The sequence below is a fragment of the Drosophila teissieri genome, chromosome 3L, assembly GCF_016746235.2.
Source record: "Drosophila teissieri strain GT53w chromosome 3L, Prin_Dtei_1.1, whole genome shotgun sequence".
NCBI classification, from domain to species: Eukaryota; Metazoa; Arthropoda; class Insecta; order Diptera; family Drosophilidae; genus Drosophila; species Drosophila teissieri.
Window position 1 is genome coordinate 5,241,057 of NC_053031.1, and position 22,361 is coordinate 5,263,417.

Genomic DNA, 22,361 nt, shown 5'->3' on the forward strand with positions numbered 1-22,361 from the left:
TGAAGATTTATTTGCCTTGCTTTTCATAAGCTCGTTAGTTTTTTGGTTTATTTTGGTTTTCTGTTTACAATTTTTTATCGTTATTAGCTAATTTTAGCCAAGTCAAAATGGCGAGCTGCGCTAACGACTGAAAAACTTTTGTTGTTGTCGCTGGCGTTGTTCATTTTTGTGTGGCTATTATTTATGAGCTTTTCGAGATTTGTTTTGATTTTATTTTGCACATAGACACTCAAACATCAACTTGTATCCAGTTATTAGGCACTGGCGTATTGTATTTCTGAGATACTCGCATGTATCCGTCCGATACCTGCATTGAATTTGCTTTTTTCATTCATTTTTCTCGTTTTTAGTTTTGTGTTTTAAGTGTGTATTTTTTTGTTTGTTTTTATTTTTTTGTTGCTTTGCAGTTTCTGTTTTGTTTTTATGCCGTATTCACTTTACACAATTCCCAGGCCTAAGACGGTGCCAGTTCGCCGCTGGTACCTCGTAGCACCCGGCATCTCCGTTCCCCGTGATCTCCGCGAATAAAGTCGCAGTTGTTCCAGCCGGAGACGGAGCCAAATCCGAAGCCGGCTGCCAATTTGCGAGTGGAGCTAAGCTAAGCGCATCTTTCTCTCCCATTTTCCCATTTGGCTCAGATTTAGTTTCGATGTTTATGGCTGGGGAAATACCCCGATCGTAAAACTTCAAAGCCTGATCCCTTGATCAAAGTCTACACATATATATATATTTACACTTTTTTGATTTTGTTTATTTTGGCGGGAATCTATTTTCGCTAATACATTTGTAGCTATTACCATTAATTATAAATGCAAAAGTTGGTGCTTATCTTATTGTAGTTGCTTTTTCTAGTCTAAGAATGTGCTTTAGCATTGGTGCTTTGACTCTAAGCGATAATTAAATATAATATATTCATATTAAAAGTAAAATGTGTAAGTGTGATGCTCTGCAAATAATCTCATATTAGCGAGAAAGGGAAAACCCTTTTCTCTAATTATAATTGAACCAGTACGACGTGTATATCGTTGAGCTCGAACGATAACTTATATTACACTTCTTATTAATAGGAACTGCAATCATTAAGAAATGAATCTCTTTTTTTATTGTTACTAGCTCGAACTTTGAAGAATATTATAGATTTCAGGAATTGGAAGCACATGCTTGGGAATTTCCAGCTGATAAGAATGCAAGTTATTCAAGCTTCTCAACCAGCTGCTGTAAAAGTATCTGAAAAAATGAAACCCAAGCATCAACCACATTTGCAATTGGTTCGCACAATCTGTGATGCAATGAGAAATGAGTTCGGTTGTTCATTGTGCCATGCAAATTAGGGGACCCTAAACCAAATATTACAGTAATTAATAATGTGGCAGCAACCTGAGAAAGAAAAGGTAAATAAAAAGCATGGGATTAGCGGTGGGATGATCGCAATTAGAGGGATACTGTGGCCCATCTCCACTTTCGTGTTGCATAAACATAATCATAGAAAGCCACTTCGTTTTATTGACTAATCACTTGAGTTTGACCAACTTGAAGTGGGGCTTTTATTTCGTAGGTTGCCCGTTGGTTCGTTGGCTTGTGACATTTTATTCATAAACCCTGGGAATTATGCAATTAACGAAGAGAGTCGAAAAACAGATCTTCCGCTTACATAATACCTGAGGCGGGTCCAATGTTGGGTCACCGAAAATAGATAATAAACGAGCATCTAGCATGATACAAGTCCGTGGCGGAGGGAAAAATCAAAACAAAATCAAAAGATACGAAAACCCGAAAGATGCGAAAGAAGAGAAGAAAACTGGTTTCTAGCCAACATGTCGTATAAGCAATATTCGACTTAGAACACTGGTTCAAAAGTCAGCACCGAAGTGAGTCTTATCAAGCTTATTATTATTTATATTAAAAGCAATTCCCAGAATTGTTTAAAGTAATGGACAATCTAAGCAAACAGCAGGCGGCGCAGCTGTTCGGACAATCCAGATGAGTGTGTAGTCGACAGTAAATACCCTGGCATTCTGCATCTGTGTTGGGGCAATTGCAACGCTTTGGCCAGCTACAATCACAATGGAAAAATTACAAAAAAAAATAAAAAATACAGAAATACTACAGAAACCTAATGTTTTGTTTTTTCGTAAGCAACTCGAAGTGGTGCAACAACAACTGAGCTGCAGCCAACCACTTTTAAGTCGGGGAGCAAGTTATACGAGGTCTGCTCTGGTTGTTAATTTATGTATGTATGTATGTGCTGTTGTTGGCGGAGTTGTGCGAGTACCTTTAATTTTTAGTGTGTCGCGAGAGCTTTTTCCACACTCCACACTACATATGTATACCCTACATATGAGTGGGGCATATCGCTGGCTTCGCATTTAGCCTAGCATTCACCTACATGGTTCTGCTTCTGAACCGCATTAGCTGCTTCTAATTGATGGAATGCGTGGCGAATCGATTCGGTAAAACAGAGCTCAGCCAACAAAAGACCCTATAAATAGCTGTGTGTGTACACAATCTATTATATCATTTAATATGATTTTATTTATAAATTCAATTTAATTCGCATTTCGCATTCGGCTAATTGCTCAGCGTCAACGCACAATCACGTGTGTAGCTCAATTGCAGGGTCCACAGCGGCCGAGAGCTTTTTCTAAATCTAAGCTAGGCTTGAATGCGTACAGTCTGCACTCGATTAAATGGAATTCGTACTCATTCAAATATGGACAGCATTGAATGAATGAGTCATGTTATTTATTTAAATATATACAGCTTCCTATAATATATACGATTTTGAGAGCAAACTCTTTGTTATGTTTTTCTGATCTAGTAAACAATAACTTGAATATTTTTGGTTTTGAATGCGTGAGTGATCACTGTGCCCTCACGGATAAGCTGTCAGTGTATGAGTGAGCCAGCCAGCTTGAGCCGCTTCAGTGTGTTATTGTTGATCTTTTTTGTTGTGTTTTTTAGTTTAACTTTTGTTTTTCGTTCGTTTTTTCCAGCTTCGTGTTGATCGTGCAGCTGTCTCTGTCTGCTACAGTCTACCTGTGTGTGTGTGTGAGTGTGGCAGTGTGTGAGTGACCGCTCTGCCGCAGTCACCGTCACCGTCGCAGTCGCAGTCGCCGAGTGAAAAAAGTTTTAAATCTGGTAGACAAATCTGAAACGAAACGCGTTTGTGGCTTCAGACGGCGAGTGGCAGTCGTACAACAAAGACGTAGTAATCCAAAGTTTCCAGAGGCCCAAAGTCCCCCTGCTGAAAAGTTGGTCAGGCAACTTTTTCAAACCAACCGAGACCGCTGAAAAATAAATCGTACAACGAAAACTCCTCTTACTTTTTGTCGAATTTTTGGAAAATCCTCTACGTAAGTGCAGGATACTAAATGCATGACTCTGCGATATAAAACTAAAGCAAGTGAAAAGTGACTAAAAGAAAGTGTAGAAAACTGTGCCTTCCAACTATCAATACGAACTGTTATCCTTGCTTGGATTTTACATGCCAGAACTTCGAGTTGCCGAGAGTTAACCGATTGTTCCCCATATTTTGTAGTGCTATATAGATGACCGAGAAGGATACCGTCTCGATGGCTACCGTGCAAATGAAGCCCGACTATGCGGCTAGCGAGGTCTACAGCACCGCCAGCGAACCGCCACCGGTGAGTACAGTGAAGCCTCGAGTTGCAAGGCTCGATCTCTTTGGGTGTGACCAGTGGCGAAACTAATTACCACGAATGGCGATGATTATGGTTTTGCACCGAGAAAATAAATGAGAAGAAAAATTAGATTAGCCGATCGGTATTTCTGCTCAGTGTGTAGTTGTTTGTTAATGGTAATTTAAATGACATTATGAAAGTGATCAACATTTTTAGTCAGCCCAAAACTAAACATTTCAGTTCAACTGACCCGTTGAGCGCTGATTGGCCGGCCGCCAAGTGGGTTAGAAAATGCCAGGGTCACCCTTTGACTTATTGCATCCGCTGGCGGACGGACCACAGAGCGTATGCGCAATGCGGACTTTTTCTGCAAGTAGCTGCAAACGTGAGCTGCATTTTCACCAGATCAGTCTGCACTGCATGCATAAGCAATTTGCAAATGCCCCGCCATTAATGTGCAATTTCAAAAATGATTATTATTGTCTGACAGCCGAGAGGGAATCGCATGCAACGTGATCGGTTTCGACAATTGTCTGCGACTTGACATTTCCCTCAAATAGGCCATAGTATCGTTCGTATCTGCAAGATACAAGATATACGGATATACATATGTACCTACCTACCTGCATATTTCTTTCTCGGCAAGGTGTGAATGGATCTGTGTATCCGATATGGTTGGACAAATAGAAATCCGCCCGTTCCGAATCTCGAAGAGCTCTAATGCCACAGTCACGACACGCTAATAACGCAAAGCCTAAGCAAATACCATATCTATATAGACTGCGCCACCAGCGCCGAGTACTTTGACTTGTTCAACTTGTTTTCCCAACCATACCATACCATACCGTACACCATATTTATATGCATACGTATATAAATCTATTAGATCCCAGGGCGCAGTGGTGGTTCAACCCACACGGTTGAATTAAAATACAAATTTGCATAAATTGCACCGTACATTTTGCATTTGGCATTCAACAGTCAGCATCCGCATCAGCCATAAATGATTTGTTCGGTTCCATTCACGCGAGGGTTTCCCCTCCCATTATTATCGCCTTGCCAGCGGTACAGTGAAAGCAAAAAGTTATCTAACAGGCTCAATTTCAGTGCCCACTTCCACTGACCCAATGCAAAAGAGCGGCAAACCTGATTGGCTGAGGTACACTCATTTGATTTATAGGGTATATAACATTTAGTGAAAATATAAAACACCTAAAAGAGGTTTTTCATCAGATACACTGTTTATGGAAAATGAAAATGATTTATTTTAATAATTACCAGTTTTTGTTGAATTTTTAAACGCTTAATGACTGTAAAACCAAGCCATTACGAAAACCATTAGGGATAGTACTCAATGCTGTTGAAGTCTGTACAAGTAATTATCATTAATAAATGCTGAATATAAAAATCAACTAGAATTACCTTTGATGTTATACTACTTGACAATAAACCTAACTACGATTACTATCAGTGACTTGATATAATTTAAAGAGTCAATAGTATGACCTTTCCAATAACTGAGTCCATCAATCAATGAGTTACTTAATACGTCAATAGCCCTGTCTTAGCCTTCACAATCGACCCTTGGCCAAAAGCTTTCCCTTTTGTGCAGTGTTTACCTTTAAGCCATATGCGTTAGGTTTTCACCTCAAGTATTATTAAGCGACCCCACACAGATGCAGTACAATCTCATTAACTTTTTGTCTTTTCTTGTTTTTATGTACTGTGTGTGTGCACGACACTCGAAACAAACTCGAAACCACAAAAATCGTTTTTCTTTCGTGTTTGGCTGAAAAATGTGAATGCAAAAAACCGAAACCCAAACCATTCCCGAAACCGTGATTGACAATATGAAATTTTCTCTATTCCCCCGCACTCGCCACCACACAAAAAACCAACACTCAAAACCAACCACAGATGGGATTTTTTAACTTTAATCATCAGGTTTGTCGCTCAAGTCTTTTGTCTGCACAAAAATCTTCACAAAAAAAGTAAAAACACAATAAGCAAAAAAATTAAAACCTCATCAAGTAGAGTAGAGTAGTGTAGTGTAGAGTAGAGTAAAGTAGAGTGCCAGGCGATCCATTCACTTCCACTTCACTTTGCCTGGTGTTGATGATGATGATCACTCACTCATTTCGATCGCAGAGCTCACTCACAATTCACTTTCGCAACTGCATTTTGGGGCCACGCCAGCCACGCACGTAAAGGTGTTAACAAAAAGCATTGCACATTTCGAAAAAAAGATATAGATATAACCGAGAAAAGGCAGAAAAAGCGGCCTCACCTGACTGCACCCACACTTAAGACGCTTCGTCTTCAGTTTTCTCTTGGGCTTGCCACTTCCTCAATTTTGCGGAGGGTTTCCTGTTGCGCAACCAAAGGCAAAAAGGCAACCAAACGCGGAATTCGTTTAGCTAGCCTAACATTTTTGTGGGCATTCCCAATGCTGCGGCTTTTTGCATCCACTTGTAAATTTTTGCACCTTACGCGGAAAGCATTTACTGCGCATATTAGTCACGGCTTCACTCTGCTGGCGTGGCAAATATTTGCGATGATCTAAGGCGTAGTTTAGTCGATTAAAGCACTTGCCAAAATCTTAAATGCCTTTAACAATCACTTATTGTTCATTACCTTGGGCTTCATCTTTCAGCTGACTGTTCAGCTTTTTAATGATTAATCTCGAGCCACCTCTGTCACCTGGAAACTTTCCTACTTTTGTATCGCAGCACTTAAAACCCATTGATAATAAAACATTCATGAAATTGCATGCCCCATCCTAAAACAGTCTCAACTGAAGTAACCCTTTCACGTTTTTTTGTAAATACGTTACAAGCACTCACAAATCGTAGATCATTATGCACCCAGCACTTCTTTGAAATTCTGTACAACTTCAACGTTTTGAAGGGGAGAACGCGCTTGACCATGCCAAGTTGTATTTTGTGGAGTAAGGTCGTCGCTTTTACCTGACCCCCAAAAAAAAACCAACCGACACACAGAGAGGTCATAGGCAAATGAGCACGTAGAAATATTAAACTGCATACAAAAAGAAACTAAATATTTATGTTCATTGACGAAAACCCAAAGCTAATGTGATTTTCTGTACTTTTCTAGGCCTACAAGCGCCAGGCGAATTCGGTGAAAATTGCCAAGATCACCGCCTTCACCATCATCGTGTCAGCCTTCATCCTGGGATCCTTCATCCTGGCCTCCTCCTATCTGCAGGCCAAGGCCTCCTGCGATCAGGTCCAGGCCCTCGATTCGGTGCTGGAAAAGGAGCTAATGCTCGAAACTCTGCAGCAGGTGGGCAAGGTGAGTCGAAAGCATTATGCTATGTACGAGTATGTATTCAACCTGATATGCCAATCTGTACAATCCGTTGTGCTTCAATGGTCCGTTGCTATGGCAGATTAGTATCGTGCTCGGGCTCTGAATTTAAAAAATTATACAGTTGGCTAATAATGGCTCGCATCGTTCCACTGCACACGCCACGGATTGGAGTCAACTGCCAACTCCCAACTGCCGAAAAAAAGTTCGAATATTAAGCAAAATTAAATATAATTACCGGAAAATGTTGCTATAATCTGTGTGGTAGCCGAAAAGTGTTCCCCCTTCGTGTGGACCTGCTGTAATTTCCCTCAAAATGCTGTTGACTGCACGCGCTATTAGTTCCCTGGGACCGCAGACTTTCGACAGCCACTGTATGGGGTGTGTGTATACACGAACTGTGATATGAGCAATACACATGTTAGGTACATATATTAGCTAAAATCGTAACCAGAGCTTCTCATTAGTTAGAAATTTCATTCGAAGCCAAATGGAAACTGAAATGAAATGAATTTTTAGTGAAATAAATCAGCCTGAATATTTTCATATAATTATATACGAATTACAAACTGGACATGTCTGAGTGGAGAGTAAATTACTTTTCTCTGTAAATCACTTGGACAATTATTGGGAAATATCGATTTGCAGTAAAATCAAACGTTTCCTAGTCATTTGCTTATACAAAAATATTGCCACATAACTGCCAATTCAATCAAAAGTGATTGAATAAGCACCTCTAAAGCAATTTCGCATATTCACATGTGCATAATAGCAAAAAAAATGCTCAATTGTGTGCTTCCTTGAGAAATTTCACGCATGTAACCAAAACCAAATGGCTGTTATAAAAAAAGAGTAACAACTTTATAGACACAACTTTAAGACAGTGGATATAAAATAGCTGATTGATGATTGGATGACTGGACAGGGAGCGTAATTCAAAGTTAATGACTGGCGGTCCAATCATTTGCATTCGTGTCATCAATAACCAATTATCCGCTATGGAAAGTGCAAAATAAAACAAATTATTCACCATATTAGAGGTAGTAGCTTATAGCTTATAATGCTCTGATCAGGTTATTCAACCCGATGTGCAGATGGCTTATGTAAACGAGTGAGCGAATGAGCGAACAAACGAATCAGCGAATGCAACGATAAATTCAATCAAGCGAAATTCCCATAATTTGACGCTTAAGTGGACACCAAAATGGTGGAGTTCGCCTTTGGAGCTCGCAGCTTGCGACATAATAACCAGAGAGCAAACAATTGCGAATCAAATGCCAGACGAAGTGAAAGCAGCATTCGGTAGTAACAAAACATGTTGCAAGCCACATACATAGAGCTACAACAAAAATCCACTGAAGCGGGCGTGGGCGCAGCAATTGTTGCTGCTGCTGTTGTTGCTGCTGCTGTTGTTGCTGTTGCTGCTGTTGATGCTGCTGCTGCTGGGGCATCCAAAATGCCAGAGATCATCAGCTGAAAGAGCAGCTGCCACTGGGGATGGTCGGAAAATCGTGAAAGTGATTTTTTCCCAATGCAACTTCCCCGGTTGAAATGAATGCAATTGTTATGTGATCACCCCAAAAACAAGGCAAACCCTCTAAAAACTACACCTTTTTATAAAGCCTCATTACTGGAGCATATGGTCCCAATTATTTTGATTGTGCGGCGAGTTAATGGATAAGAGTGAAAGCTGCCAATAACGGTCATTGTAATGAACCATTGTTTTCAATACTCTGTAACTTAAAATCGAATACTATTTTATTTAATTAGATACTCAAGGCTAACGACTTCGATACACAAAGATTATTCAATATTAGCCCTTAGCTTAATAACAAATGCCATCATTACGACACAGTAACTAAACAGCAATAGTAGTGTTCAGCTTAGTTACTTCGGACTTTAGCTTAGTTACTAAGGGATGAGAAGACTTATTTTCAGGTGAATCTTTCCATTAAAAAGATTTGGGTTTTCTTAAGCATCACTTTGGCTCCTTAAGAGCTCGAAATGATGTCAATGCACTTGCAGCTTAAAAGCCTCACCCTCTTAATGGTTATTTCCCAGAATCCAAATAAAGCTAATAAATCCTCCACCTCACAAATGCGATTTCATACACCAATGTTGATATCGCCTGCTGATGAAGATCTTCTCACGTGGCCATCGCTTGCAACAGCCGCTCCATAATGCAATTTTGCTGTCATTTCGGTGTTTTGCTGTTGTTTTTAAAATTTTTTGGTGGATTTCTTTTGCCGGCTGGCGCCGCTTGGTACCGACCGAAATCCAAAAAATAAGCAACCGAACAACCTTTCGGGCAAACATCCCAAGCATCCAGCTAAAAGCCATCAGCAGACCGAGAGACCAAAGACCGAGGACCGAAGACCAAAGACCGGGGTTCCATGGTTCCATTGTGGTTTTGGCCATTGCCGTTGACTGTTTGCCATTTAAGGCGAGTTGCGCGCTTGAGTCTTTCGTTTTTCTCTGTTTGCCTCTCGCACTTTGTTTGTGCTGTTGTTGTGTGTGTGTGTGTGTTTTTTTGGGGACAAAGCAAATGCTTTTTGGCCTGACGATTATGTAATGTACCGACATACAGGCAGACTGGCAGCCAGCATATAGGTAAATGTAATTTATCTGCTGTTGTGCAAAATCGTTTGGCACTTGGACAAACGACGACGACGGCGAGAAGAAAAACTTATTATGCTGGCTAAGCAAATGGATTTTTTTTTATGGATGATTTCCCTAAAGAAATTGCCATGAGCCGCCTCTAGAATTACAATTGCAGCCGGCGACTGACGCACGTCACTCACACGGGGCTATAAATAAAAGTTTTGCAAATTAAATGCCTACCGTCCGTCTTTGGAGGGCTGTCAGTCATTTTAATTGCACAGAGAGCATTCAATTTGTAATCATTTAATTGTCATCTTAATGCGACTCGAGTCGATTCCCCACATGTCCCGCACAATAAACAAATTAGGGGCGGACAAATGTTCTCTTTGTATTCTAATAGATCTTATCTCCAGACGCGACTGGCCTTGAAATTCAACTACGAATGCGAAAAATAAACAATCAAATCAAGCGAACTTGTTTGCTGAACTGGTTGGGCTTGGTTTCGATTTCAGTTTTTTTAAGGCTGTTTTCCTCTCTTACACATATGATTTTAAAGTGAAATTCACAGATTGTGTGTCACCTGGCCTGGGAGCATATGACTCAAGATTGACTCAGTTTTTGGTCCATTTTGCATACGGACTGGTTTTTGTTGACGATCTGCGGCTTTTCTGAGAAAAGGAAATTTGGTTAAATTTAACAGGAAAGTTTTTATGGTGTAGAAATACTTTTTTTTTGTATATTAGTAGCTACATAAAGTAAAAAAATCTCTTTTCCTGGCCTTCCATTATCCGTTTCAGCTCTTAAAAGTGAAGGGCAGACTTCCTGATTAAATAATGTTTAGAGCATCTTTAAAACTAAATATGTATCTCAGCCAACTAGAGGAAATCCGAAGAGAACTCGTCTCAGTTCAATGTCAACCTCTTTTGTCAAGTACACGGTGACCTGCAAAATAAGCCATCCATCCAAACCGGATATATATAACATTATCCACATCACCTCCATCCCGCTTGGAATCCGCCCAACTCCCCCTCATTCGTGGCTGGCCATTAATGAGACTCATATAATTTAAATTTATTTTTCGTTTGTTTACTTCTCTGGCCATTGTGGCCATTGTGGCCGGGCATGAATTCTGCTTAGCCACGATCCACTCGGGTACAAAACGCAGATATAGCCATTTGTTTGGCTGTGTGATTGTTTGGCTGTGTGATTGTATGATTATGTAATTTCGTGGCTGTTTCGCTGTTTCGCTTAGACTTCTCGAGCCGCGGCTACAACGAGCTTACTCCGATGGCATTTTACTTTTGGTTTCGCTCGTATGTAGGTTGGGGTCACATCTCCGCCGGGCAATTGACTGCGATGACTGCCACCGGGTCTCTGCCCCTCATTGTTGCCAGCACGAAGAGCTGGCAAGTAGCTCGGCAAACAAAAACTAGTCAAGAAAATAACGAAAACCAACCTTAAGCCAGACACTCAGTTTCAGTTGAGGGCCCAAAGAAAATAACTTTGTCAATTTTACGACAAAACGCTGGAAAATTGGGGGAAACGAAATCACGCAACTTGATCTAAGACTGAAAATTGGGGGTCGGTAATATATGTTTACTTGGGAAAATGACGCAAGCAAAGATAAATATTTAATATGTAATATATCAACAATTATGGATTTTTAAAAACTAAGATCTTGTGGATTTCATTAAACTAACTCCAATATTTTATGAAATATTATAATATATTTCAGGAACTTCCCCGTGCTGAGCCCCTGCTGGGAGGAGCTGCTGGATCTGCCGATGACTCCGAACTGCAGAGCCTGGAGCCGGAAAGTCGCAAGACCGATGCCACCCAGGACGCCGAGGAGCACTCCGACAAGGACAACTCCTACTCCGACAGCGATGAGACCGATGAGCTGCAGAAGTTCCCCGGCAAGATGCCACTCGAGCTGGACTTGAGTGACCTGGCTGCCGCCATTCTGCGCAACAACAAGAAGTAAGCTACATTATTGAATTTAAAATACAATTTAACTTTGGACTCAATAAATACCATTTATTTGTAATGCCAAATTCTATGTGCCTATTAAACTTCTCGGTTTCCTAATAGATCTCGCATGAACTGTGTGGTGGAGCGCAAGCACGCCGAGGAGATTGTCGACTCGCCCTCGAAGACGGTGGCCCTGCCCTTCGGAGTCAACCTGACCACGGATCCCAAGAAGGCCCGCATCACCGGCGAGCGCATCTCGATCTTCTGCGACGGCGGCGACGACAAGGACAAGGAGGAGAAGGAGGCCAAGCGCCAGCGGGAGCAGGAGGAGGAGGATTCCGATGAGGATGCCGAGCCGCTGAGGCCCATGTTCATTCCCTTCCAGCGAGTGCCCATTCCTTTCGGACGCATTCCCGACCAGATGCCGCTGACCCATATGCCACAGAGAATGATGCCGCCAGCCATGCAGATGCAACAGCAATTGCCCCAGCAGCAACAGCAGGGACCCTTCATCATCCGCCAGCTGCCCCCGCCGTTCCAGCACCTGCCCATGCGTCCTCCCATGCCACCACAGGTGATGCAGGCTCCTCGCATGGAGTCCTCCGAGGAGATGCAAATGCCCAAGGTGCAGACCGTGCGCATTCACATGCAGCAGATCCCCTTCCGTGAGATCCATGTGGCCGATGATGTGCCCGTCCAGATTCCCGCCCAGCAGCAGCGTCAGGAGATGCAGCAGCGCCAGGAGATGCAGCAACGCCAGGAAATGCAGCAGCGCCATGAGATGCAGCAGCGTCAGGAGATGCAGCAGCAGCAGGAGATGCAGCAGCGTCATGAGATGCAGCAGCGCCAGGAGCAGCGTGAGATGCCCCAGATTCAGATCCAGCCCATGCCCTTCGGAATGGCTCTGCAGCGTGTTGGCATCACCGCCGACGATCTGAGGAACATCCAGCGCATGGCCGAGGATCGCATCACCGACGAGCTGCGTCGCCTCGCCGCCGAGGAGGGTGCGGAGTCCAGTGAGACCAGTGATGAAGACGTCTCCAGCTCCGCCGAGCAGGCCACCACCGAGGCCCAGACCACGGTGCCCCAGCAGCAGCAGCAGCAGACCGCCCAGCCCGAACAGCACCAGCAGGAGGAGCAGCACCAGGAAGTCAGCCAGGACCGACAGGAGCAGCAGCAGGTGCCCCAGATGCGCATCCAGCGCTTGATCCTCCAGCCCCTGCCTGAGCAGCCCCGTGACACCATGACCCCGCCCATGCCCGACCAGCCCCAGCAGCTGCCCTTCGGCCGCATGGTTTACGGACGCAGTCTGGCCCAGCCCGTCCGCATCCCGGTGCCCATGATGCAGGCCATGGAGGGAGGAGCTGCTGCCCCCGAAGAGTCCCAGCGACCACACTGTGAGTAGACCTCTGCACTTTGCAGGATAAGCTGTTCTCTTATGCTATACTTTATTAACAGCCAAAGATGATGTTCATTAATGAGATTATAAAACAATTTCTTAACTAAACTTTTTTTGTACTTCCAGTCGTCCAGCCTCGTTCCGTTTAAGTAACAAGAAGACCACGCCTGTGATTGCTGCTGTGCGAATCGAATCTCGACGAGAGGGTAGACCGAGAGGAACTAGGAGAAGGAGTCATCATGTACCCAACTAAACCCGAAGAATATAAGATTGTAACCGAATCGTCTCGATTTGTTTTGTAATTAAAGCAGCTTAAAAGAAAAAGTAAAAACCAAAACTAATCAACAAGTTTTAAACATGCCTTTCCACCATATTTTGGCCTTCTTCTAAAAGCGTATGCTCTATATATCATTTTTGTATATTTTATATTAATGCGTGTATAACATTCCAAACAACAACAACAACACAGAAAGTAATCTCCTGTGAAAAAGAAAATTGTGAAAGTTTTCCAAGTATTTTTCTTTCAGATTTTTTGAATTGTCTACAGTTTTGTTTTTCACATACACACAAATAAATCCGATGGAAAATTTTGTACATAAATTATTATCGTATTTTTAATGAACTAAAAATAATTGTCTTGTGTAGTTGTTAGTAAATTAAGAACGATGATGATGCTGATCTGATCTTGATATAATCAAATTCCAAAACCAACGACAGCAAAGAGAAATTTGTACATTATATATGAACATATATACTATATACACACTCACATTTTGAAGCGAATAAAATTGTGGATAATTGGAAATCAAATAAAAGGTGTTCTTTATTTGGCTGGGGGATCTAGGAATATATATTTCGAAAGGTCCTGCTTAAAAGGTTTAACTGGATCTATTTCAAAATCACAGATTTCTGGTAACAGTCCCCGCAATTATAAAAACATTTAAACAACAAGCAAGTGCAGATGTTTACCATTATTTAAATTTTATTTTTATTACATCTACCACACTTTCCACTTTTTGGATACCGCTCAAATCATACAAATTCGCAAAAATCGAACAATATTATTTGTATAAGTTATAAGCGCCCGCATTCTTCTCGTTTTTACATATTTGTGCTTGTCTCTCGTTTACGGTTTATGTATATAATATATATTTCAATCAGTGTAAGTTATATGCTTGTATATACAGTGTTTGCACGTGCACACGACAGGGTAATTACAACCGATGTCAGCAGCTTCCGTTGGCTCAGCAAGGATGCGCAGAGAATTTGTGGTTTGCCTTAATTTTCTTTACAATTACGTTTTGTATAATGTATTAATATATATATAACATATATGACTAATCGTAAGTTGCATTGACAAGTGGGGTAGATAGGGGTATTTTTGATTTTAAGGGTTGGGCTTTTGGGTGGGGTGATGTACAATACGTTTTCGTAGCGCTCTCTTCGTTAAAACTAAATTCGTCTAAGCCTTAAAAATCAAAACACGCTTGAATACAATTACATTTCATAACCAAAAGAATTATGAAGGAAACATATACGGAGCTGGAAATAATGCAATGGGCCTACTAGACACACAATCTTTGTTCCTGGTCGGACTCACTCATCACTTGTATCACTGATCACTTGATTTCACCGATTTAGTCAAGCTGTCCTTAATCCCTTAACTCCGCCTGCTCTTCTGACTTTCTCCGATCTTCTAGGATGTAAAGCTGTAACAACGCGAACGTAATTCCGTAAAAAGGTAGTTATTATTAGCACTTTATCTTCGTTGACTATGACTACAGGGGTTTTTTTTTTTTGAGGGAGTGACCGATAAGCGGTGCGATAATGACCCTCTACCCATTTTCACATTGATGGCCCTCGCAGTTGCCCCAAAAGATGCAGTTCCCGACGCCACTATAGCATATCAGAGATACGGCGGTGAGGAATACGAGGCTGCAGATGGTACAGGGCTTTCGCTCCAGGAAGAATCCGACCAGGTAGAGGACTATAAACATCACGTGGGTTTCCATTAGGGCCGGATTCGTGGGTTTCGGTATCAGCAGTACGGGCAGCAGGCATTGTAGGCAATACATTCTGTGTGCGGTTGGGTGGGTGGGTGCGTTGTTGTTTCTATGTGGGATCTGGGTACTATTTGCGTGTGCGTTGACGTGGTCTTCCGCGCGGCCTGCAAGAGTCGCAAGGAAACCCCAGGGGGTCGAGGTTAGTCTTAATTGTTCTATAATTACTATCAATCGTAGTCCTGGGCAAAGACCACCAACGTCACCAGGCCACGGATCTGTTGTCCCAGGTCTGGCACGGTCGGCGCTCTCCGGGATTACCTCTAATTGGGCCTTCTGGCGCTGACCTCTCGGTTTTCGGGTCGTTTAGGTGCTCGTTTGTTGTGAGTCTTTTAAAATCATCACATATTTACCGAAATTTACTTGTCTGGGCCTATCGGGCCCTATCGATATACTAATGTGGGTCTGCGTGGCAGTGTGACCAGCTGTCCGATTCCGGTGCACTGGAACTGCTAGTTCCGTGGAATCAATGGAACCACTAAGAGCCGCCAATATTTAAATTCATCTTATATTCTCATATTCGAAAAACGCCAATCAATTTTAATAAATTGTTTAATTAATAAATGTAAGCAAAAGTAAATGTAATAAAAACAAAATGCAAAATACAGCTCAGATTTCAGATAATTTTCTTGAACAACAAAACATTACATTTTACTCTCTATTATGTACTATACATTATCTGTATCTTTCTTTTTTATCGGAAGTCTTTTTTTGTGCACGCAATTACTTCGCATCGATATGCATTTTACACTTAAACATAATACATGCAAGAATATTTATGTACACATGTATAAACCGACATATGGCAGCGATTGATACAAGCAAAGCAATTTAATTATACATTCCAGTACAGGGTATTATCATATATCGAAGGAGCAGTGGCCAGCGGTACCAGGAAAATCCATCCAATAAAACCAGCTAAGTAAAGAACAATGGCCACCACTCGTCGCCAGAGATCCTGCTGCCACAGATCCTGCAGATCCGGCAGACCCATGTGGTTGCAAAACGCGTGCACCAAGATCGGAGCCACAACGTGACCGGTACGGGCAAATAGAAATGCGGAATAGAATCCAAACAGCGTCGTGTAGATGAACTGGAACAATCCAATCAATAGGGCAGTGCTCAACTCCACTCCCAAGCTTAGGCGCTCGGCTATGTGATGCAAGTGGGCCACTCCAAAGAAGAGCGGCGTTATAAAAACAGCGACCAGGGGCGAAAAGCTCTGCAGGATCAGGGGCATCATGCAGGCGCGGAACACAAACTCCTCGCTCAGTGGCGCCATCACATGGTTGCGCACCCAGATGATGCTGCCAAAGGATCCTTTCCAGTAGTCAAGATCTGGAATATAAATCATGCAGTGAGATTGTCAGGCATACGTGCTTTAATCAGTACCGAAGTAGGAGCGTATGGACTCGTTCTGCATGTTGACAAAGATGGGTCCCAGGAAGAGCAGCACCGTCAGGCTGTATGGTATCACAACGGCTTGCCACAATCCCTTCAAGCGGAAACCTAGCAGCGTGGGAAATGGTTCCCGACTGAGGAGCTCCGGCGATGAGAAGAAGTAGACAAAGAACGGGGCTGCCAGCATCACCATGGACACACTGGCGAATCTTCTCTTGATCGTGGTTGGGTGATCCCGGTTGTGTTTAGTGCTCCAAATGTAGAGGCTTCCCACGTACAGAACAGCCAGCACGAAGCAACAGGTCACCGAGGTGACTACCGGGATTTGGGGCAATGATTCGTGCACTACATTTTCGTTCATGGTGACTTCGGCGTCCGTCTCACTTAAATTTTTCATTCAATTTGTGTTATTCGTCATTCTTCGGTGACCATAAGCCGAAAAAAAGTACACAATCGCAGCTGATTTTCAGCTGATTGCAGAAGTGAGACCATGAATTCGTATGAACCAGTTCCAGATGGTAGTGAAATTTGGTATATTTGAGTATATTGTGATTATCGTGGGAAGTACTCGCACCTCTTGGTCACATTGTGTGGTGATAAGCATCGTGGAACGGCGGCGATTTTCGGTTGTGTTTTTAAACTAAATTTGCCGATAAAGTTATAAAAATAAATATATACCAAGTTAGCCAAGGTATTCAGTTAGCAGCGCAGAATAGCCAAGATGTCGTTCCTACTGAAAGCAGTTACCACAGCCCGTCACATCGTTCATAAGGTTTCCCCGCACATACATTTGTACCCAACTCTTCGAAATAAGAGAAGTTGATGTGACCTTTGTCATGGCTTTGTTTATCTTTTAATGATAGGTACCAGTGCGAAACCTGAATCTCCTGGAATTCCAGAGCAAGGATCTCCTCCAGAAGTATGGAGTGGCCATCCAGCAATTCAAGGTCTTGGATAACTCCAAGGCTGATGCCGAGGTCGTCAAGACTTTTGGTAAGTGGAGGAACCATGCCGGTGTTTATGTAATCCCTGGCCTAATTGATGTTAAATGGTGTGTTTCAGAGTGTCCGGAATACGTAGTGAAGGCGCAGATTCTAGCCGGTGGGCGTGGCAAGGGAACTTTCGATAACGGATTTAAGGGCGGCGTCCATATCACCTCTAAGTAATATAGATTAGGTTTACTCCGGCTTCACGTTTTATCTTAAAATTAATATTAGAGACAAATTCAACAAATTCATTTGTATGTACGATTAATCTTATCTTTTTGCCCATATTGGCTAGGGCCATCGTTAAAATTAAAATATGTTTGATAACAGTCAAAATGATAAAAGTGAAAGCCAGAGTGGACCTCAGAAATACAAGTGATAAGACCAGCTTATACTAATAATTATTTATAATTTCGGCAGCAAGAGCGAGGTGCTCTCGCTCACCCAACAGATGATTGGAAACCGACTGATAACGAAACAAACGCCCAAATCGGGAATTCTGGTCAACAAGGTCATGGTGGCACGTAGTATCAACATTACCCGTGAGACATATCTCTGCATCTTGCTGGACCGCGAGCACAATGGACCCGTGCTGATTGCTTCGCCTGCGGGAGGAATGGATATCGAGGCAGTGGCGGAGGAAACCCCTGAGAAAATTAAGACTGTCCCGCTCGATATTGGCAAGCCCATTCCGGAGTCAACGCTCTTGGAGGTGGCAAAGTTCTTGGAGTTCAAGGGAGACTCTGTGAAGCGTTGTGCTGAGGAAATTCAAAAACTCTATACTCTCTTTAAATCTGTGGATGCCGTACAGATTGAAATCAACCCGCTGGCGGAGACGGATAAAGGAGAAGTCATCTCCGTTGATGCCAAGCTCAACTTTGACGACAATGCCCAGTTCCGTCAGAAGGATATTTTCTCCATGGACGTCACCGAGGAGGAGTCCGATCCCCGTGAAGTGGAGGCGGCTAAGTACAATTTGAACTACGTCGCTATGGATGGAAACATTGGTTGCTTGGTAAATGGTGCTGGCTTGGCTATGGCCACCATGGACATTATCAAGCTGAATGGAGGGGAGCCCGCCAACTTCCTCGATGTCGGCGGAGGCGTCAAGGAAGATCAGGTGGCCAAAGCCTTCGAGATCCTTACTGCTGACCCGAAAGTCAAGGGAATCCTTGTCAATGTCTTCGGCGGCATTGTCAATTGTGCCACCATTGCCAATGGCATTGTGGCTGCTTCCAAGAAGCTGCAACTAAATGTTCCGTTGGTCGTGCGATTGGAGGGCACCAATGTGAATCAGGCTCGCGAGATCCTGAAGAATTCCGGCCTGCCCATTCAGACTGCCAGTGACTTGGATGATGCCGCCCACAAGGCTGTGGCTGCCCTTAATTAGGGGAACGATTAAGGAGAGAATGTCTTCCAGGATAATACGACGCACATTAGCATTTACAACGGTTGGGCCTTTTAAATATAAGTTTTTATCGACAATATAACCAAAATATGTTATAATCTAAAAAAGAACTATATTTATTTTTTATAAAGAAAGAAGTTAGATTTTAGAAATTCCTTAAACATCTAGCAAAAATGAAGAAATTTTAAAATACATTAATTTCTTAATTTAAAAAAATTAAATATTTAAATTATTTTTTAGTACTGTTTTGGTATTTATTAAAACCGCAGGGTTTGGTATTTATTTTGTGGCCCCATGGTATTTTACATTGTTATCAGGGCGGTCACACTGCAGTCCACACCCAAACAGCAAACCAAACAAACATTTCCCCAGGAAACCAGCGAAATTCCAATTGAATTTCCTATTCAAAGGATGCAAAAACCATCCCACTTCGCACGCGAGGATTCCCAGGAGCACCTGCCCACCAGCCACACCCAAAACATCCACACGGTCAACATGAAGAGGCGCACACTATCCGGAAGTTGTGGCGTTGGCGTCTTCGTGTTCGCCTTTGCATTCATCGTGATTGCATTTGCAACGCCCAGTTGGTTGGTCAGTGATTACCGCATCACGGGCGCAAAGTTGGATCGCCTGGGATTGTGGGTGCACTGCTTTCGGTCGCTGCCAGACGTAAACGACGACAGCCTGCGTAGATTCTTCGTGGGCTGTCGATGGGTGTATGACCCATTTACCACGGGCTACGATGAGATCCGTGGATTCCTGCTGCCCGCCTTCATGATAGCCACACAGTTCTTCTACACCTTGGCCTTCATCGGGATGTTGCTGTCTGCCATCGGAGTACTGGTCTTCATCCTGTGTGCTGGTCCGGATCAAAAGCACTTCATAACGCTCATTAAATCAGTTGGATATGTGCTTCTCGGGGCTGGAGTAAGTGCAGCCATTGCAGTGATCGTATTCGCCTGCTTTGGCAACCGGAATGGCTGGATGCCGGAGCATGCGAACAATTGGTTTGGCTGGTCCTTCATCCTCGCATGTGTGGGTACTGTGTTCACCCTGGTAGCGGCTACTTTGTTCCTCAGTGAAGCCCACGTGCAACACAAAAAGAGAATTCAGTTCAAGGAATCGCAGACGCGGTTTGAGCTGGTGCGCGGATAGTTGCCGGTGAGTACTTGACTATATCCAGGTCAGGGTCAGTCGCTTAACCTTCTTGCATTGTCTCTTTTAGTCGCTGCAGCTGGCACACTTGCACCAAGGAAAACACAAGCAAGCCAAGAGAAAAACAAAACAAAAAAAAAAAACATTCCGTCCCCACAAAGAATTCTCACCCTAAAACTTACAGTCGAACTTCTCTAAGGCAAAACATTCTAACTTACATTTTCTGGAAATGCACGTTTTTATTCTTGTTTTATGTTCGGTTTTTTAACATTTCCAAAATACTTAAAGAATTGAAATTCAATGGTATCCATGTGCATAGGCAATTGTTAAAGTATTTATGTCGGAAACATTAGTTTAAAGCGTTTTGTTTTACAAATTTTAACGAACGAAAGTTATTTTGGATAAAATAATTATCGCCATATATTCATCGATTTTCACTAACATCCATAAACTAATTTATTTTAGTTCAGAGAAGTTCGACTGTATTCGTAGTATTTAATTTAAAAAGTTTATGCAATTGTCTACCGCACCGAGTCACAAGCTTTCAGATTTTGGTACTTATTATCATCCATCCAATCGTCCAGATCAGTTCCAAGAGAAGACTGAATGTTTTTCCGAACGAAAACCAGAACCAAGCACAGATAGTATCAAGCGAAGATGCTCAAACAGATGACTCATGTTCATGTAGAGTATTCTACAGTATTTACATATCAATTTTCGCTCAATTAACGCCCAGACACAAACAGCATCCCCCTCCGCAATTGTACCTTTTTGTTTTTTTTTTAGAAAAAGTCGCAGGCTAGTCGGAACTAGCATCGAAATATTACACTCGTGCCTTAATTATATAGAACTATTATGGTGTAGTTCGTAGTGCCTGAAAACAAATTATTGTTATAAACATACCTGAACGACTGACCTGCGACTAACCATAGAGATCATTGAATTGCATAAACTTCAGCTAAGCTAGTGCCTTAATTAAGTGACCCAGAGAAAAGGTAAGCGAATTCCGTGCATTAGATTTAAGACACCAAAACAAAACATTCCCTTTTGAACTCGAATATTCCGCACAAGTTACCTTCTTTTAAAGGTAATAATAAGGTCTGTATTAATAGTCCGTCCATTGCACTTTTATTTTATTTGTCTTTGTATTTGTAGCATGTTCTAAACTGAGAATTTACCAATGTATTAAAGCAATACATCCGTCTTTTACCCCATATACAATAATATGTGTAACATTTTTATGTACAAACGACTTTTAGCTAAAGCGAAGAATAATAAAGTTTTTATTGTATACAACAGCTGAATGCATCTTTAGAGCGGGTTCAAGGCAGCTGGGGTCCAAACTGAGATCCGAAACAATGAATCTCCTCGCCAGTCAGTTTGGTGCATTCGACTTAGTTTTCCCATGGCGTTTGCATTTTGGGAAAACCGAACAAACTTTTTGTTGTCAGCTTTTGTTGCCATTGTGGCAACGAGTCGGATATGCATCAGTTTACAGCAGTAACAACTGATATGCCAACGGATTGTGGGCTGCACCATGTGTCAACTCAGCGATTTCGAAGCTGCCTTTTTGTGTCGGACTATTTGTTAATGATTGATGAAATAAGGGTATCTTTATAGAAAATATGCAACGCATATCATTGGACTTTATAAAGTGTAAAAATGGTAATTGTTCATCATATTTCGTCGTGACTTTTAATCCCATTTAAAAACGTTTTAAATAGTCAATAATTTAAAAACTAAATAGGTTTTTAGAATAATGCAAAATAAGTCAGTATTTAAGATTAAATATCAATGAAGCGATGAATTAATTTATCTTTGTCAAGGCTACTTTCAAATACCTCAAGATTTTCGAAACACTTGATTAATGGTGCATGGAATAAAAGTTATAATCTGCGAAGCTTACGGTCATTCAAACGTTCCAAAAACCACGCAACTATTAGATCATTTTGTCAACAATTTCCGACTCGAGTCAAGCACTTAAAAAGTCTTTTAAATGGTAACCATAACAAATTGAAATATATTAATTTGTGTGGCTTATAAAGGCATAATTAGCAAGGCAGGTGGTATGAAATATCGATCTGAAAAAACCCCACCCACGATTTTAAAACCCGACTTGGCAATGACATTTCAGGGAAGAGACAGAAAGAAAAATGTATCTTTTAAGCGATTGTGAGGACTTGCTGAAGCGTGAAATCTGGCCGAAGATAGTTCGGATTGATGGATGGATTAGCGCGCAGCACACTCGCTACAGATCTGATTAGCGAAAAAACCAAGTCAATTCAAACCGGATGCTCGGATGCCTCATGACTGACTCGCTTGAAGTAGCCTTGGTCGAGGAAACTGCACTGAAATATGTGCTAAACGCAAATTTATTTACGCATTTTATTATGGCCACCACATCGAGAGTGG

At 42.1% G+C, this 22,361-nt stretch overlaps 5 protein-coding genes across 6 annotated transcripts; 3 read left to right on the plus strand and 2 right to left on the minus strand.

The window, feature by feature from the left end:
* Nucleotides 1-3,155: 3,155 nt before the first annotated feature.
* Nucleotides 3,156-13,749, plus strand: LOC122616270 (putative mediator of RNA polymerase II transcription subunit 12). 2 transcript variants are annotated; one of them, XM_043791669.1, is made up of 7 exons: nt 3,156-3,353; nt 3,539-3,644; nt 5,559-5,585; nt 6,756-6,953; nt 11,305-11,549; nt 11,661-12,937; nt 13,066-13,749. In XM_043791669.1, the coding sequence occupies exons 2-7, from the start codon at nt 3,549-3,551 to the stop codon at nt 13,086-13,088; spliced, it is 1,866 nt and encodes a 621-aa protein (XP_043647604.1). In that variant the 5' UTR covers nt 3,156-3,353; nt 3,539-3,548; the 3' UTR covers nt 13,089-13,749. The 2 variants fall into 2 exon arrangements, with proteins under 2 accessions (XP_043647604.1, XP_043647605.1); XM_043791670.1 differs by lacking the exon at nt 5,559-5,585 and having other exon boundaries at nt 3,157-3,353.
* Nucleotides 13,750-13,903: 154 nt separating this feature from the next.
* Nucleotides 13,904-15,401, minus strand: LOC122617210 (bladder cancer-associated protein). The gene is made up of 2 exons (XM_043792956.1): nt 15,261-15,401; nt 13,904-15,106 (listed from the first exon to the last, which is right to left on the minus strand). Exon 2 carries the CDS (start codon nt 15,012-15,014, stop codon nt 14,775-14,777), a length of 240 nt encoding a protein of 79 aa, XP_043648891.1. The 5' UTR covers nt 15,015-15,106; nt 15,261-15,401; the 3' UTR covers nt 13,904-14,774.
* A 207-nt stretch (nt 15,402-15,608) lies between these two features.
* LOC122617228 (CAAX prenyl protease 2) lies at nt 15,609-16,863 on the minus strand. The gene is made up of 2 exons (XM_043792983.1): nt 16,392-16,863; nt 15,609-16,337 (listed from the first exon to the last, which is right to left on the minus strand). The coding sequence occupies exons 1-2, from the start codon at nt 16,795-16,797 to the stop codon at nt 15,835-15,837; spliced, it is 909 nt and encodes a 302-aa protein (XP_043648918.1). The 5' UTR covers nt 16,798-16,863; the 3' UTR covers nt 15,609-15,834.
* Nucleotides 16,864-16,974: 111 nt separating this feature from the next.
* LOC122617050 (succinate--CoA ligase [GDP-forming] subunit beta, mitochondrial) lies at nt 16,975-18,868 on the plus strand. Its single transcript, XM_043792709.1, has 4 exons — nt 16,975-17,172; nt 17,264-17,393; nt 17,463-17,562; nt 17,807-18,868. Exons 1-4 carry the CDS (start codon nt 17,122-17,124, stop codon nt 18,774-18,776), a joined length of 1,251 nt encoding a protein of 416 aa, XP_043648644.1. The 5' UTR covers nt 16,975-17,121; the 3' UTR covers nt 18,777-18,868.
* Nucleotides 18,869-19,137: 269 nt separating this feature from the next.
* Nucleotides 19,138-21,221, plus strand: LOC122616755. Its single transcript, XM_043792308.1, has 2 exons — nt 19,138-19,955; nt 20,020-21,221. Exon 1 carries the CDS (start codon nt 19,206-19,208, stop codon nt 19,947-19,949), a length of 744 nt encoding a protein of 247 aa, XP_043648243.1. The 5' UTR covers nt 19,138-19,205; the 3' UTR covers nt 19,950-19,955; nt 20,020-21,221.
* The last annotated feature ends 1,140 nt before the right edge of the window (nt 21,222-22,361 follow it).

What these genes read in the sequence shown, in the direction of transcription:
- LOC122617210 (XM_043792956.1), bottom strand. Translation starts at nt 15,014, where the DNA reads ATGTATTGCCTACAATGCCTGCTGCCCGTACTGCTGATACCGAAACCC.
- LOC122616270 (XM_043791669.1), top strand. Translation starts at nt 3,549, where the DNA reads ATGACCGAGAAGGATACCGTCTCGATGGCTACCGTGCAAATGAAGCCC. An exon ending in CCGCCAGCGAACCGCCACCG is followed by an intron (nt 3,645 to 5,558) that starts GTGAGTACAGTG and finishes AACCAACCACAG; the next exon opens with ATGGGATTTTTTAACTTTAA. An exon ending in CTCTGCAGCAGGTGGGCAAG is followed by an intron (nt 6,954 to 11,304) that starts GTGAGTCGAAAG and finishes AATATATTTCAG; the next exon opens with GAACTTCCCCGTGCTGAGCC.
- LOC122617050 (XM_043792709.1), top strand. Translation starts at nt 17,122, where the DNA reads ATGTCGTTCCTACTGAAAGCAGTTACCACAGCCCGTCACATCGTTCAT. An exon ending in CGAGGTCGTCAAGACTTTTG is followed by an intron (nt 17,394 to 17,462) that starts GTAAGTGGAGGA and finishes GGTGTGTTTCAG; the next exon opens with AGTGTCCGGAATACGTAGTG. An exon ending in GGCGTCCATATCACCTCTAA is followed by an intron (nt 17,563 to 17,806) that starts GTAATATAGATT and finishes TAATTTCGGCAG; the next exon opens with CAAGAGCGAGGTGCTCTCGC.
- LOC122617228 (XM_043792983.1), bottom strand. Translation starts at nt 16,797, where the DNA reads ATGAAAAATTTAAGTGAGACGGACGCCGAAGTCACCATGAACGAAAAT. An exon ending in GTCCATACGCTCCTACTTCG is followed by an intron (nt 16,338 to 16,391) that starts GTACTGATTAAA and finishes TTTATATTCCAG; the next exon opens with ATCTTGACTACTGGAAAGGA.
- LOC122616755 (XM_043792308.1), top strand. Translation starts at nt 19,206, where the DNA reads ATGCAAAAACCATCCCACTTCGCACGCGAGGATTCCCAGGAGCACCTG.